The sequence below is a fragment of the Chiloscyllium punctatum genome, chromosome 2 (genome assembly GCF_047496795.1).
Source record: "Chiloscyllium punctatum isolate Juve2018m chromosome 2, sChiPun1.3, whole genome shotgun sequence".
Classification (NCBI taxonomy): domain Eukaryota; kingdom Metazoa; phylum Chordata; class Chondrichthyes; order Orectolobiformes; family Hemiscylliidae; genus Chiloscyllium; species Chiloscyllium punctatum.
The window spans coordinates 70,568,555-70,585,775 of record NC_092740.1 but is presented as its reverse complement, the minus strand read 5'-3'; the positions used below and the strand labels follow the sequence as shown (position 1 = coordinate 70,585,775).

The 17,221-nt window shown below is 38.6% G+C and overlaps 1 protein-coding gene across 1 annotated transcript in view; it reads right to left on the bottom strand.

Moving 5' to 3' along the window:
* Positions 1-17,221, bottom strand: part of wdr36 (WD repeat domain 36) — a 100,539-nt gene that overhangs the window by 19,747 nt on the left and 63,571 nt on the right. The window contains exons 16-21 of the mRNA XM_072583649.1: positions 13,672-13,751; positions 6,428-6,535; positions 4,462-4,559; positions 4,035-4,180; positions 3,468-3,587; positions 1,352-1,433 (exon numbers count right to left, since the gene is read on the bottom strand). Of these exons, the coding sequence (XP_072439750.1) occupies positions 1,352-1,433; positions 3,468-3,587; positions 4,035-4,180; positions 4,462-4,559; positions 6,428-6,535; positions 13,672-13,751 (634 nt within the window). The remainder of the gene's footprint in view (positions 1-1,351; positions 1,434-3,467; positions 3,588-4,034; positions 4,181-4,461; positions 4,560-6,427; positions 6,536-13,671; positions 13,752-17,221) is intronic.

Sequence of the window (17,221 nt, the reverse complement as noted above, 5' to 3'; positions counted from 1 at the left end):
TCACTCTTGTACGTGTTGGCTTAAAGAGTTCTCTTTAACATATTTTAAGAATTCCATGCCATCTCAGCCTTTGCACTTTCTCTATCCAGTTTAGCAGTAGAGAAATTGAAATCCCCACTATTATTACCTTTTCATTTTACACTTCTCTGAAATTTGCCTTAATTTCTGCCATTCTCCCTCCTCCTGATTATTTGACATTTATAGTACACACCCAACAATGTGACTGCCTCTTTTTGTTTGAAGTTTTACCCATATGGTCTCAGTTGAGGATTCTTCTGAGATATTATCTTTCCTTATTGCTGTACTGACTCCTTGATCAATATTGTGATGCCACTTCTTTTAACATCTGTCTTGCCTGAAGAATCTATACCCCGAAATGTTGAGCTGCCAGTCTTGCCCCTCCCTCAATCATAACTATGTGACAGCTATAATATAAATTCCAAATATGTTAATCAATCATCCTAAACTCATCTGCCTTCCTGAAAAAACTACTTGCATTAAAATAAATGTCTGCTTTGCGCCTTAACTTAATGCATGCTCTATCTTCCAGACTGACTTGGATTTTCTTTTACATTTCTGCATCACTCCCTATTGTAACTCCACTCCGTATTTCACCAAGCCATCCCAAAAGCCAACAACACAGCAAATCTCTGCCCTGCAAAGATACTAGATCCTCTTCATGTCAAGCACAACCCATCAGACTTATAGAGGTCCCACGTTCTCCAAAAACATACCCATTGATCCAGGAATCTAAAACCCTTCTTCCTACACGAACTCTTCAGGCATGTGTGTTTTTGTGAATCATGGAATGGATTTGTCATATTCTTTTAAGAGAAGCAGGCACGATATACACAGTGATAGTTTGCAATGAAAAACATCTTTTAAGCCTTGTTTAGTTGAGTATTTTTTAAATATGTAGAACATAGGGTGAAATGTGGCTTGTGCATGTCAACTTCACTCAAAATCTTAAATGGATTTCCTAAATCACAAGAACATAGTTCCAGCTGGGCCATTTGCAACAAATACAAAGCAAAAGCAAGAAATATTTTCAGGCAGGAAATTAAGAGTGAAAAATGGATTTCTGCACAACCTATGTTCCTTACAACTTACTTTTCATGGATAATACATGGCGAAGTAAGGAAATAAATCACTTGTACATAACATACGGAGAACAAAGTCTTCAAAACATTAATGACATTAGATGTCTACCTCTGCTAACATACCAAGATGTGGCACAGGCCAGTGTTAGCAGAAAAGCTGAATAGTGGCAAGTGTTTTTTTTAAAATAATCAATAAAAGGAATATCAAGTACATTCAAGTGAAGAACGTAAACTGTGTACAAGTTACTTACAATTGTTGGTGTTTAAAGCACCTTCCAGCTGCAAGTACAATTCTGTCTTTTGAGTCAATACGCCCAGATTTACTACTTTGGACTAAAATTAGATAAAAAGACATAGTAAAATTAAAAATTTTGGTATCAGTTATGAATTTCAGCACTTATTTTGCACTGCACATCTATATTTTGCAATACTGTAGAAATTAATTCAGGTGTAAAATATAACTTTTTTTTTAAAAAAAAGTAGTCTTAGAAACAAATTTGAGAACACATCTCCTGCTTTGAAATATGTCAAATTGTCTTAATGTTTATTGGTTTCTCAGCCTTTACAGTGTGTTTCATCATCAGTACTAGTTAAAAATCGCACAACACCAGATTATAGTCCAACGCGTTTATTTGGAAGTACAAGCTTTCGGAGTGCTGCTCCTTCATCAGGTAGCTAGTGGGGCAGGATCACAGGACACAGAATGTATATTAAAAGATCAAAGTGCCATACCACTGATGTGATGTTTTGAACAAACCTAGATTGCTGTTAAGTCTTTAATCACTTAGATTGGGATCGCACGTGTCAATTCATTAATATGTCAATCCTAGAACTTCTTTCCAGTCACATTCCTGAGATAATTTAAGGTTTTATAAGAAAAAAGGTGAAATCTCAGCTCAGACAATGCATTAAAGGTGCGAGGTTAGAGTCTTTATTATTCTAATTCCAAAGTAGGGATTGATAAAATGTCATAAAGACTGACCGTCCACAGATTGTGTGCTTTTTGAACAAAATAGAGTGTATCTGCAAAATCAAATCTGCAAATGTAAATTCACCCAGTGTGTGTACTTGTGAGGGAGAGTGTGAGGGCATGCGTGAGTGCGTGTGCACACGCGTGCTTGACAGAAAATGTGCGCAAGTGTGACAGAGTACATGCCTCTGAGAGGGTGTGCACATGAGTGTATGTGTGTGTGTGTTTCTGACAGAGCGCGAATGTGTGTGCTTGTGTGTGTGAAGTGTATAATGTAGTGGGATCACCTGTAGTGTGACATGATCAGAGATCTTAGTTGAGGATGGCTTCAACTGGGATCTTTGGGTCATGTCGCACTACAGGTGACCCCACTACACTATACACTTCACAAGAACACATACTCACATAGACCTTCCCTCATACAAATGCTCTCTCTTGACATTCACACTCTAACACTCATGCACAAACCCTCTCACAGGCATATACTCCGTCACATTCAAGTATGTGCGCACACACACATTCTCACAAAGAGTCACACATTTTCTCTTTCACGTACATACACACTATGGGGTGAATTTGCATTCGCAGATTTACTCTATTTTGTTGAAAAAGCACACAATCTGGACACAGTCAGTCCATGTGACATTTTATCAATCCCTTCTTTGGAAATAGATTCAAGGTTGGGATAACAGACAGACTCTAACCTCGCACATCTAATGCACTGTCTGAGCTGAGATGTCACTTTTTTTTAATAAAACCTAAGTTATCTCAGGAATGTGACTTGAAAGAAGTTCTAGGGTTTGCATATTAATGAATCGAAACCTGCAAATCCATTCTAAGTGATGAAAGACTTAACAGCAATCTAGGTTTGTTCAATACATTATATCAGTTGTATGACACTTAGGACAAAGATCAAAGTGTCCAGTGATCTTGCCCCACTAGCTACCTGAAGAAGGAGCTCCGAAAGCTTGGACCTCCAAATAAACCTGTTGGACTATAACCTGGTGTTATGTGATTTTTAACTTTGTCAACCCCGGTCTAACAGCAATTCTCCATCATTTTGTATCTTGACTGTATTACTATCGTTAAATTCAAATAAATTAAACTTTTCATACAATTTCTAAAGGAAAACATCTTACTTTCTTTTTATGATGATGCAATTGAGATGGATCTTGTGATGCTAGAACAAACTCGGCCGATATTTCTAAACGCCACTTAATAGTTTTACTTATGACATGTCTACCACACACTGGTAACATTTACAATGAAAACATAAGAGAAGAACAGCAATAATTGCTATGATCTGTTAAATTATTCAAGTACAGGCTTATGGTCTGTCTTGAATAATGTCAATATCACCATAAGCTTATATCAGACACCACCAGCTTTCCACCTACCTGATCCTCAGTGGTTTGTTGTTGTTCAGCAGCAAATTGAGTGACGAGGCCAGGAATAGTTGGAATAAAGAATGGAACAGATTTGGGCACTTTAGGTGGTTCGTTGGGTTTATTTCTTTTCTGTAGATCAGCCAAACAAGAGAGATTAAGAATCAGAGCTTGAAAAATAAAGAAGTTTTTAAATCACAAGGTTTGCTTAAAAGTATCAAACTGAAGATGCAATTACATAATTACAACAATCCAACCAATTAAAATTATCTTTAAGTTCTCAAAAAACGTATGGATCGTGAAAACATGGCTTTTTGATAAAGTAAGTAGATAAACATTCAAAATAGAGTCAATGTTTAACTGAAATTTGTATATAAAGAAATTTTCAATGTTTAAGCCAAGAATGAGTGAACAAGACCTCATGCAAAAACTCAGTGGAAAGACGTGCACAAAAAGTAGAAAAATTACTACTGTAACGTATCTTTAAAGGCATGTATTAGTTTCACATAACGCTATAAACAACAGCATTAAATACTCAATCCAGAAATTTAGAATACAAGGTTGCAGAGTATTTGCTACCTTGATAACATCGAGGTTGAGGAGATTTTTCCAGCGTGATTCTGGAAGCAATGAGAGTGTTACCAACTGCTCTCCAAGCTGTTCAGCTGACTCATATATTATCATTTGGTCGTCTTCTTCCTCTTCAATGTCTGAAGCCTCTAGTTCTACAACAAAATAAATAGTTTTCAACATTATTCTTCTTAAACTTGCTTTTTAAAATAAAATTAAATGGAAAAGAAATGGCAAGGTACAATAAACTTAACATTTAAGTTCTAAAAAGACTGTGCTTGTAACTAAACTTTCACATATAATACATCTTCCAGAGAGAACTCAAGAAAGCAACATATTAAGATTTTCACATAACACTAATGATATGAATAGAATCAGTTATCAGCCTGAAAAACTAAATATTAAATGCAACTTATGTAAAATTCAAAATCAAAACCTTGTTGTTGGCACACTCCAGGAAGCATTACGAAAGTAGGTTGGTAATCAGCAGGCAGTGGTCGAAGGGAAATAACATTATACAGCGTCTTGTTGGACCTAAATAAAACAGGGAGAAATAAATTATGATTTGCTGTTCATCCCAATTACCATAGCTATTGGTATACATTTCACAGTCATCACTTCCATTGATTTATTTTTTGAAAAGAGACATCCATTTTCCTGATTTAAAATCCTTGATATTGCATTGATTTATGACGCTTACTGTTCCAACTCACTTGTGGTAATGTGCAATTCTGGTTCGATAGGTCAGTAACTTTCATTTTCTATAGTGCCTTTCATACATCACGGTGCTGTACAGCCCAACACAATCAATGAATTGCTTTTACAGTGCACAGACAATTGTTTTGAATACAAACAGGGCGACTAACTTTAGAACACAAGTGTGACTTGAACCCATAACTTTCTGCTATATGTAACATAAATGGAACTTTAGCAAACTATACCTAGCGTTTAAGAAACAAACATGTTTTCAAATTTTTCACATACACAAAGCTTGGAAATGTAATAAATGGTAAGAGGAATAGTAGTAGGCTTCAAGAGAATATAGATGTGTGAAATAGTCAGATACATTTGGCAGAAGTGTGAAGTGTTTTGGAGAAAGGAAAATTAAGTGGATGCAGCAGCAGAGACTCCTTATGGTTCAATACACAGATTTTTGATGATGGTAAAACAACTTGGATTCCACATATGCTGACAACACCCAGCTCTGTCTCACCACCACTTCCACTGTCAATATTGTTCGCCATACATTCCAGGATAACTATGATGATAATGACTGAGACCATTATCTTTAGTCACTGTCACAAATTGCAATTCCTAGACATCTATTTCATCAGTCCACCCGGCAACTGTCTGATGTTGAACTAGAGGATCTGTAATCTCGGGACTGTATTTGATCCCAAAAGGAGCTTCTGACCATACATCCACTCAATCAGGAAGATGCTCTCTGTTGCTTTAGCTCATTGGTGATAAATCTTCATCAATGCCTATCTTCTTTAAAATTCACTATCCCAGAACTTTGCAGTCTTCCACCCTCCACCAACTTGAGCTCTGTTTGGCAGATCCTAATTTATACCTTGTTGCGTTCACCCATCATACTTATACTTATACTTGCTGATCTACTCTGGTTATGGTCCAGCAATGTCTCAATTTTGAAATTTTCATCATCAAAATTTGTGTCTTTGGCCTTGCTAATCCTTTCTTTTTTGTATCCTTCTTGAGTCCCAAAATTCGGATCTCTGTGCTCATTCACACTCCCCAATTTTAATCTCTGTAGCACAGAGAGTAACTACACTCATATGCACTGTGCCAATTTTGTTCAAAGCTCCTAGTAAACAGCTTGGGTCATTTACTACTTTGTAGGTGCTATCCAAATACAAATTGACATTGAAAGCTCTGTATTTCATTCAAATCATCATGTTCCTGTTATCTCTTTTGAGAGTTTACCATATTACTATATGTACTTAGTACATTGGCAGAAGTATTTTAAATTTTAATTGCAATTATTAATATCCTTAAATACTGACACTGCAAGAAATTAACTGGTCTTTGAAGGCAGAAATTATATTTCAACCTTCAAGATACTAATAGTTTCCACATAACTTTTGAACAAATAATTACATTAACATAGTCAACAATCATGGGTAAAAAGGAGAAAGTGAGAACTGCAAATGCTGGAGAATCAGATTCAAAAATGATGGCACTGGAAAAGCATAGCAGGTCAGGCAACATCCAAAGAGCAGGAGAGTCAACGTTTCAGGCATAAACCTTTGATGAAGGCTTAAGCCCAAAACGTCGACTCCCCTGCTCTTCGAATCGTGAGTAAAATTGGAACATTACACTTTCGAATCAGAAAGTTACTGAAAATATCAAAAAAAAAATTGTTGTGTAAAAACTGCACATACCAGAGGTAAATTCCCAAATCATCCACATGAGCAGAAGCTAGGAAGTCTCCAGTTTGGGACATAGTAATACTGATAGCTGCCACGTCAACCAAGAAGCAGTCTATTAGGCTGAAAGGGAGAGAAAAAAAGAAGTGAAATAATAATGTGAATTTCAAATTTAAACTTTAATATATAATAAAATTTGATTCTAAACATTCTCAGCTCTTTCTACCCAAGGGTCCTTAGATGTCCAAATGAATTGAAGGAACAAACTGAATGAACTGCAAACACATCAGTAGCCATTACTGTGACATGACTGTAAGATGGTCAAGATTGGAACTAAATATACTAGATAAGGTAATTTCCAAGAAACTTAATGAAAATTGAAGAGTGGAGAAGGACGAAACCAATGCAAGGGGATGATATGAGTGACTAGTAGATAATGGAGACCAACTACAAATAGGACTGTCATGATACGTGAGGTTTATATTCTGGAAATCAAGCCCCACTGTTTATAGGGTCACTGTGAGCATGTAAAGGATTTAGTCAAACAATCCAGAGTCTCCAAATTTGCCTAGTTGATGAACTCAAGTTAAAAGAAAACACAGCTAGGCAACTTCAGAGTGGGAAAGCGCCTGGCCCTGATGGTCTCCTGGGTCACGTTTATAGGGATTCTGTCAGGGCCTATGTTGGAGATGTAAAATCGATCCTATATGCATGAATGCCTCCCGCCATCTTTAAGAGAAGCTAATATTTCCTTAATTCTTAAGAAGGGGAAGGTTCCTGAGCATTGTGCCTCACACAGGCCCATCTCTCTATTAAGTTCAGATTTCAAGATTCTGTCCAAAATCCTGGTGCTGAGATTGAAAAGGGTGTTCCCCCCAGACAAGCTTTATAAGGGGCCATAGGTCCTCTAATGATATTAGAAGGTTGCTGAATATGGTCCAAGTTTGTCAGCAACTATCCATTCAGGGGTTGGTGATTTCCTTAGATGCAGAGAAAGCATTTGACTGGGTGGAATGGCCGTATCTTTTTTATGTCTTTGAACAGTTTGGGTTGGGTGGAGTGTTTGCTAGATGGGTGGAGGTTTTATATCACCACCCTCTGGCCAGAGTCATCACCAACTGGGTGAAGTCTGGGAATTTTAGGATTGGCAGGGGTAGTTGGCAAGGCTGCCCCCTCTCACCGTTGCTGCTTACGTTGGTGATAATGCGTCAGAACGTCCACATAACCGCTCCGGAAGTGGGATAGAGGGCACACAAGATTACATTGTATGTGGATGATGTCCTTCGGTTTTTAATCGAACCCAATGACCCCCGTGCCCCATTTGGTACAATGTATGGATTCTTTTGGGGCTATTTCAGGATATAAGATTAACTTTGCAAAATCAGAGGCTATGCCAGACATTGAAGGTGGCCCTAAGTTCCCTTTTAAGCGGTCGTGAGCAGGGTTGATATCTAGGCATTTTTATTACCCCAAGTTTGATCTGTTATTAGATTAGATTACTTAGTGTGGAAACAGGCCCTTCGGCCCAACAAGTCCACACTGACCCGCCAAAGCGCAACCCACCCAGACCCATTCCCCTACATTTACCCCTTCATCTAACACTATGGGCAATTTAGCATGGCCAATTCACCTAACCTGCACGTTTTTGGATTGTGGGAGGAAACCAGAGCACCCGGAGGAAACCCACGCAGACATGGGGAGAATGTGCAAACTCCACACAGTCGCCTGAAGCGGGAATTGAACCCAGGTCTCTGGCGCTGTGAGGCAGCAGTGCTAACCACTGTGCCACCATGCCGTTATTTCAGAATAACTTTGCTCACTTGCTCGACAATATTAGGCGAGATCTCCAGAGATGGGAGGCTCTTCCAATTCATGGCTGGGCCGAATATCTCTCATTAAGATGAATGTTCTTCCTTATTTGCTTTATCCCATGCGTATGCTCCCTATAATGTTTCCCAGGTCAACACTGCGGAAGCTTATGGGGTGGTTTGGTTCCTTTGTCTGGCATAGTGGCAGTCCCTCATTAAACTTACTAAATTGCAGTTGCCTCAAGAAGGGGGAGGAGTTGATTTCCCAGGAGATATCAATTGTCTGTGATTGGGTAGGTAACGATCCAAACTCAATATGGCTGGATATTGAGGCCTCCCAGGCAAAGTGCCCTCTTATTAACCTGTTGTTCATGGATAAGATGAAGACAGGTATGGACCACTGCAGGAACCCCATTGTCATTAGTACAGTCAAGGCTTGGTGGGCAATGCGTCAGAGTGAGGGTTCTTTCACCAAGACTTTGCCACTTACGCCTATAATTGGCATGACAGGGTTCCAACCAGGAATGATGGACTCAGGGTTCAAACTATGGGCAGCGAGAGGAGTTTCTAGTTTGGCAGACTTGTTTGAGGGGGAGGTTATGATGTCTTTTGAGCAAATGAGCCGTAAATATGGGTTGCACAACAGAGACCTTTTCTGTTTTTTTCAGGTTAAGGATTTCATCCAGAAGAAAACAATGCTTCTCACTAAGCCCTATAAGCCCGATACAGAGAGGTTGTTGCTACGCTCCACAAGCACCCTTTCGGTTAGTGCCCTCTATTGCCTGCTGGGTGGCAGGGCCTGGCAGGATATTCACCGGTTATGTGAGGTCTGGGAGCAAGAGTTGGGAGTGGAGATCTCTTCTGAAACATGGGAGAACATACGGGAGAATACTCGAAAGATCTCTATCTGTAACAGGACACGTGCTACGCGGTTAAAAATTCTGCACAGGGCTCATCTGGCACCAGACCGTCTGGCGAAGTTTAAAAAAAGGGGCATTTTCAGTGTGACCCAAATGTAAAGTAAGTGTAGGTACTCTTACCCATTGCTTCTGGACATGCCACAGGCTCAAATGTTTATTGGAGGCCTGTGGCGAGAGAGGTAGGGAGTATATTGAGGACTAAAGTCAAAGTAGACCCGATATCTCTCCTCTTAGGTCCACCAAATTGACCATCTTTAGACTGGCATGGGAAGAAACTATTTAATATTCTTGCATACTGTGCATGGAAGAATATCCTTATGAATTGGGTGTCTGAGAACCTGCCGGGCTTGCTGGGATGACAGAAATAAATTATGGAGCACATTCCATTTTTTTTTTACAAACATGGTGCACCACACAACAGACCATTTTTATAAGACATGGCAGCCCTACTTGAGTTATTTGGATACAGATATGTCAGTTAACTTAACTAGGGTGTTTGTTTAACCAGGATGGTTAGATTTGTCAAGCCCTGGGCCCTAGAGGGGGTCTCCTGAGTTGTGTATATATACACAATTGTTTGCTTTTCTTTCTTTTGGTGTTGCTTTGCACAGAGTTAGGGCTTGTTTTGTATTATAGGGGAGGTTAGTAGACAGTAGTTGTGTTGTAACTTGTCTTTTTTCTTTTTATTATACAGATATTTGTTATTGAATTGTATTTTTCAATAATTTTATATGTTTGTAAAGTTAGAAAAATTTGCTAACAAATATATTTACAAAAAAACACAGATCAGGTTTCAGTACTTAACAAGAAAATAACTGAATATTATGAACAAATTATCTTTAACCAATGGCAATTAGGAAATATGAACCACTAACTTATAATATTACAACTTAAACTCTATCTCGTTAACTTTCCCACAACCCAAAGTACAAGTTTTTGGAGGGTGTTGGGGATGATTTTCTAGAATAGTATGTTGAAGAGTCACCTTCAAGGCATGTTCTTTTAGATCTAATAGTATATAATAAAAAAGGTTAATTAACAATCTCAAGTTAAAGAACTTCACGACGAGTGACTACAATATGATAGAATTTTACAATATGTTTGAAAGTGAGGTAGTTTAATCTAAAGTGGTGACTTAGAAGTCAAATGTTCAGATAACTGAATGTGGGTCCATTACAGGCAGAGTCAGGACAACATATAATGGGGAAAATGAGAAATAGCAGAGAAGCTAAATGATGATTTCATATCTGTTTTCACTGAGGAAGATAGGAGAAATCTCCCAGAAGTACAAATCCAGGTAACCAGGGAGAATGTGGAGTTGAAGGAAATTACTATTAAGCAAACGATTGTACTGGAAAAATTAATGTGCCTGAAAGCTGATAAAACCCCAGAATCTGAAACTTATAGCCCATAATATTGAAGGAAGTGTCTATTGAAAAAGTTATTGTATTAGTGATTATCTTCCAAAATTCTATAGGTTTTGGAATGATTCCTGTGAATTTGATGTTAGCAAATGTCACACTATTATTTAAGAAGGGAGTGGGATAGAAAACAAGGAACTATGCAAGTTGAGGGGAAAGAAAATGACAGAATCTATTATAAATAATGTGATAAGTAAACATTTGGGACAAAAATAATCTCATTGGGCATAGTCAGTGTGGATTTACAAATGGGAAATGGTATTTGATGTGCTTGTTGGAGTATTTTTAAGTGTTACCATGAAAATTAATAAAGAAGAGCCAATAGACATTGTATACTTATATTTTCAGGAGGCTTTTGATAAGGTCCACCACAGAAGAATGATTAAAAAAAAATTAAAAGTTCATGGGATAGAAGGTAGTGGCATGGATTAATGATTGGCTAACAGACAAAAAACTGAGAGTAGGAACAAATAGTTCATTCTCACAACAGCCGGCTGTGACTCATGGGGTACTGCAAAAATCAGTACTTCGGCTCCAGCTGTTCACAATATGTATCAATGATTTGGAATGAGACCAAATGGGAGGAAAATGTAAAGGGCTTTAGTATGATTTGAACAGGCTTAGTGAGCAAAGCAGATGGAATATAATGTGGAAAACTGAAAGGGAATGTTAGACTTTATGGTAAGACGATTTGAGTAGAGGGTAGTAAACAAAGGAACGGGAACATTGTGTATATATACACAACTCAGGAGACCCCCTCTAGGGCCCAGGGCTTGACAAATCTAACCATCCTGGTTAAACAAACACCCTAGTTAAGTTAACTGACATATCAATATCCAAATAGTTCAAGTAGGGCTGCCATGTCTTATAAAATGGTCTGTTATGTGGTGCACCATGTTTGTAAAAATGGAATGTTTCGGCTGTATAGGTGCTTGGTTTTACTACATATGGAGTATTTTGTGCAGTTTTAGTCTCCTTATCTCAGGAAAGATATTACTGCTATGGAGGGAATGCAACAAAGGTTCACTAGACATGTTGCTGAGATGACGGGACAGTCCTGCGAAGAGAGATTCAGTACACTGTACCTATACTCTCTAGGTTTGAAGAGGTAATCTCATTGAAATTCACAAAACTCTGAAAGAAATAGACAGAATAATTGCTGGCAAGATATTTTCTCTGATTGGGTATCTAGTACCAGGGCACAGTAAGAGGGATGCTACTTAGGCTTGAGATGAGGATAAATATCTTTACTCAGAGGATTGTGAACTATTAAAATTCTCTTGTCTTTAGAGTACTTTCAAGGGAGAGTTGATGGATTTCTGATTGCCAATGCCAGACAGAATTATGGAAATGGGGTTATAAAAGCATTGAAAGGTTCAATCAGCCAAAATCCAATTTAATGGCAGAACAAACACAACAGGATGAATGGCCTACTCCTGTTCCTATGTTCTTGAACAGAGTCAGACAAGACATATTAAGGATGGAAAACAAAAAATAAAATCAGGAAACAGTTTAATAAGACAAGTTTAGACCACAGGATTCGATGAGTTGCTTTCTTTCCCTTCCCGCAATTCCTATCTATTTCTTTGCTATTTGACCCAAGTTGTTTGGATACCAATGCTCTTGCTCATTCACTGGTTCAGAATCCATCCTTTCACTCTCTTTGAAGGTTTTTTTCCCCCCATTTCAACAGGGAATTACAAAGAAAATTGAGTGGAAGACAGCCAGCTATTATTGCAGAATTTCTAGTACCCCAACCCAGGGCAAAGAAAAAAAACGACAATTTTATTTTTACACCTTCTCTTTGCAGGCTAGGTGGTTCTCTGCTGCAGTAGCTCTACACAAGCCATGGTCAAGATTCCATTGGCTTTGTGATGTCTGCTTCAGCCCTTACATGCAAAATGCATCATTGAATATAACTTACAATTTATTCTAGTTAATACAATGTTTTAAAACTGCAGCCATCTCTTTACGGAGTCTCCTTGGTTTTAAGCAGTCTCACCCTTTTTTTAGTCCACAATCCAAAACTAAAAGGAATAAAAAGATGTGATCCTTGCAGAATTAAGAAGTTAAAAAGTGACTGAGGTCTGCAGGATATAGGCAGCAGCTGTGAAGTAGTAATTTGTAAAAAAAAGTGTAAACAATACAAGCATGTGACAAAAACACTCAGTGCAAAGTAGCTGTTGCATTTCTTAAATCACAATAGTGGCGACATTTCAAAACTACTTTATTGCTATAAATAATTGGGACAGCGGTTGTACCAAAGGTGGAATATAAATGCAGAACTTCCTTTCTACAACATGATTAAGTGCAGCAGTGTTCGAAAGGGAAAATTGTGAAGGTTTAGGCAGGGTAAGCATAAGTGGACTATCCGCTTGGTAAAATGAATTAGCATATGGAAACAGACATCTGGTATTTCCACCACTGTGAAGCAAACGTAAGCCTCATAGAGTCTTGGTCCCTGAGAATGTATCATCCTATATTTTGCCCATTAGCAGTCCCAATCTTTCTCTGTGTCTCAAAGAACTTATGTTACAGTATCCAACAACTGTCAAGTACTGGTAATAAAATAGAGGCTTTGTTCATTTTGCAAATTTAACCTTGGCTTCTATACTGCTCCAGATGATAAAATGTTAACATTTTTACATATTTTACACCTTATAAATGTCCAAACGCTTAGGAAGGTTAATCTATTAGAAAGATTCTCAGAGCTATTTTCTAATGTAAATTTTGACAATATTGACAAAAAGTAGTATTAAAACTATAAATTTAGATACATTTTGTACATGCCTACTGTACACAAACTTTAGCTTTTGTGCTACATGTGGTCATATGTATCTGGATGTACACTATGCCCATATTTAGCAAACTACCAACATAAGTATTTGTAATAGTTACCCCATTATGGTTAACTGATGAATTATTTAAATGATGCAAAACTATTTTCAGAAAATCTACTATTCTTCAGTGATTGAACATTGATGTCCAATATTAGGAAATAATATTAAATAGTATAAATCATCTTCTGATTGAAAATATTTATTATAAGAGTATAAAATAATCATAGAATTTTCTGCTGACACAGCTTGTGGGCTTTTATTTCAACTTACCATCCCGATGGGAGATCCCAGGTCCTAATGGTGCAGTCCATTGACGCAGAAATTAACCAACGACCATCTGGACTAAAAGTCTTCAAAAAAATATTGAGAGAACACATTACAGATTGTTACACAGATTACATTGTACATTTATTATTAATAAATATAGCTACAACTTGTGAAATAAAAATAGTACTGGTAATCACTTTGATCAGCTAGTTATCTGTTGAAAGAGACAAAGCTAATCAATGAAATTTTACACAGAGTATATGATTCCACCCTTGCTGAAAAGTCAGAAAAGTGTCTGCTTCTGCTTGAATAGACTGGTTTAGTAGGACCTAAACCATTGCCAAGAAAATCTCAACTCCAAGAGCTACTGATGATCAGGTGGTTGACAGTTCTCTAGTTACAGCACCATTACAGGCTATGGCTACAAAAGTTACAGGTAGTTCCCAAAGAAAAGATGCCAAGTCTTTACTCCGATCCCTCAACTTGGCAAGAAAGTCAGCTACAGTGGGTAAAATCCAGTGGTACAAATCCAATGACACCTAGCAGATGCCTGCAAGTGGCCAAAGTCCTGAACCCACTGGTCCTAACTTAGCCCTTCTCCATCTCCACCTACCAGTGAAGACATAAAATTCCTGCCAATGTTTCAGGTCAATGAGTTTTCCTCAGAACTAGAAGTAGTTAGTGGTTAAATAATCTTTAAGGAAGGTTTGGACTCAAAGGGTACAGGCAGAAAAATAAGAACAAAGCTCCATAATTAGGGAGTAATATAGGAGAGATTAAATGGCAAAAGGGATCAAAATTAAATGGTAATGGAACAATTAAAGAAACAAGAGATAGGTCATGAGATGTAAATGATTACAGCAGAATAGAAGATGGGGTCCTGGATTCAAGTCCCACCTGCTTCAGCGGTGTGTAACAACTTGATTAGAAAATATCTAGAAGATGTGGAGGTGTCTGAGTTGGTTAATCACATCTAGAACTCAAAAAAATGCTTCTCTAACCTAGTCATATGGCTGAGAAAGATAATTTTACCCAGAGGAATGGACCATCCAAACAAATGTGTATTGAGAAAGAATCCTCAGCAAAAACATTAGTTGATACCTGCTTCCCTCTAGCTCTGCTACAGCTATCCTTCAATAGCAGGAACCTTCCATAGCAATGGCACTGCTGGTTAAGATCTAAAGCTGTTGAAATCAATGTTAAATCTTTAAAGTTGTAAAATCCCCACAGAAAGATGAAGTTTTGTTTCTCAAGTCTGCGAGTGACAGTGGTCGAAGTAGAAGTACAATTGGAACGCAACTGGAAGCTCAGAATCATGCCTGAAGACTGACAAAGAAATTCATAAAAGACCCCGCTCACAATATAGACACACTCTGGCAACAAAGTGTATCAAGTTGGAGAAAATAAATTACTGTTTCACCAGGAGGAACTGTTCACATTGCACTTCCTGTACTTGCAAAGAAATGTATTTGAATAGTAGTGCAGGATGTCAAAGAATTTTTTTTTTAGATTAGATTACTTACAGTGTGGAAACAGGCCCTTCGGCCCAACAAGTCCACACCGCCCCGCCGAAGCGCAACCCACCCATACCCCTACATCTACCCCTTACCTAACACTACGGGCAATTTAGCATGGCCAATTCACCTGACCTGCACATCTTTGGACTGTGGGAGGAAACCGGAGCACCCGGAGAAAGGGATCAGGACAGGGAAGTTGCCTTTGGTGGTAGCATCACAATGAAAGTTACTAAAAAAAACATACATTGATTGTGGGATGATGGTGAGATGTAAGGGAATTCAACAATGTTTTGGGAGTTTAATTCAAAACTTGAGATTATTGCTACAACTAAGAGGTATTGTAATACTATTTTGGTTCTGTTCATTTCAAATAACGTGGGTTTTGCTTTTTGGACAACCAACTGGTGCAGTGTACTAGCATGTTGCTCTTTCATTTGCAATGAGCCCTCTGAAATTTTGTGGGTAAATAAGGTTGCAAACCAAGAAGGGTGGTAGTTTCACTGCGGCAAAAGCCTCAGTATTTGTGCATCCTAAAAGGCTCATTCTTCACAAAAAAGGTTAATATTTAAAACTTCACCTAGCCTCTTTGGTTTCATCAGCCCTTCAAGAGCCATACCCTTAAAGGCAACTGGGAGCCTATTATAATGCCGAACATTAGCTTCCAAATTGAAATATGCTTCGTGCTATAAACAGGCATTTATATCAATTAATTGATATATTACTATTTTGAACTTCCAGCAGCAAGACCATAGTATGACATAGCAGAAAAAAATGACCATTCACCAGAGACTCAGGTTCAATTCCCACCTCAGGCAAATGTCAGGTGACTGTCTGTGGAGTTTGCACATTCTCCCAGTGTCTGCGTGGGTTTACTCCGGGTGCTCCGGTTTCCTCCCACAATCCAAAAATGTGCAGGTTAGGTGAATTGGCCATGCTAAATTGCCCAAAGTGTTAGGTGAAGGGGTAAATGTAGAGGAATGGGTCTGGGTGGGTTGGTCTTCAGAGGGTCAGTGTGGACTTGTTGGGCTGAAGGGCCTGTTTCCACACTGTAAGTAATCTAATCTAAATCAAAACTCATCAAGTCTGCTCATTTATACAACATGATCATGGATAACGTGTCAATCCTCAACTCCACTTGGCTGCTTTTTCTCCCAATAAGCCTCAATTCCCTTGCTGATCAAAAATCCTTACCTCCGTACTCAAAAGACCCACCCTCAACTGCCTTCTGTGGTAAAGAATTCTACAAATTTATAACCAACAGAGAAGAGATTCCTCCCAATCTCTATCCTAACCGGGTGACCCCTTATTCTGAGATTATGCCCTCTGGTCATAGATTCTCTCATAAGGGAAAACAACCTCTCTGCATGTATTCTGTTAAGCCTTTTAAAAATTTTGTATATTTCAACAAGATTGACTCTCATTCATCTAAGTTTAGATCAGAGTGGTGCTGGAAACGCACAGCAGGTCAGGCAGCATCTGAGGAGCAGGAAAATTGATGTTTTGGGCAAATCATTCTATTCCTGATGAAGGGCTTTTGCCCAAAATGTTGATTTTCCTGCTCCTCGGATACTGCCTGACCTGCTGTACTTTTCCAGCAACACTGATCTAAACTCTGGTTTCCAGCATCTGCAGTCCTCACTTTTGTCTCATTCTTCTAAGTTACATTAAGTACACGTCCAAAATACTCAACCGAAGACAACAGCCAAGAACAACCCAGTCAACACTCTCTGGACTGCCTCCAATACCAGGTTATCTGCTTTTAAAAAAGGGAGACTAATAAGTTCACAATATTGCAGCTGTGATCTGACTTGTGCCTGACTTATCCCACCAACCCAACCTCCACTCCCGACACTTTCCCCTGCAACCGCAAGAAATGCAAAACTTGCGCCCACACCTCCCCCCTCACTTCCCTCCAAGGCCCCAAAGGATCCTTCCATATCCGTCACAAATTCACCTGCTCCTCCACACACTTCATTTACTGCATCCGCTGCACCCGATGTGGCCTCCTCTACTTTGGGGAGACAGGTCGCCTACTT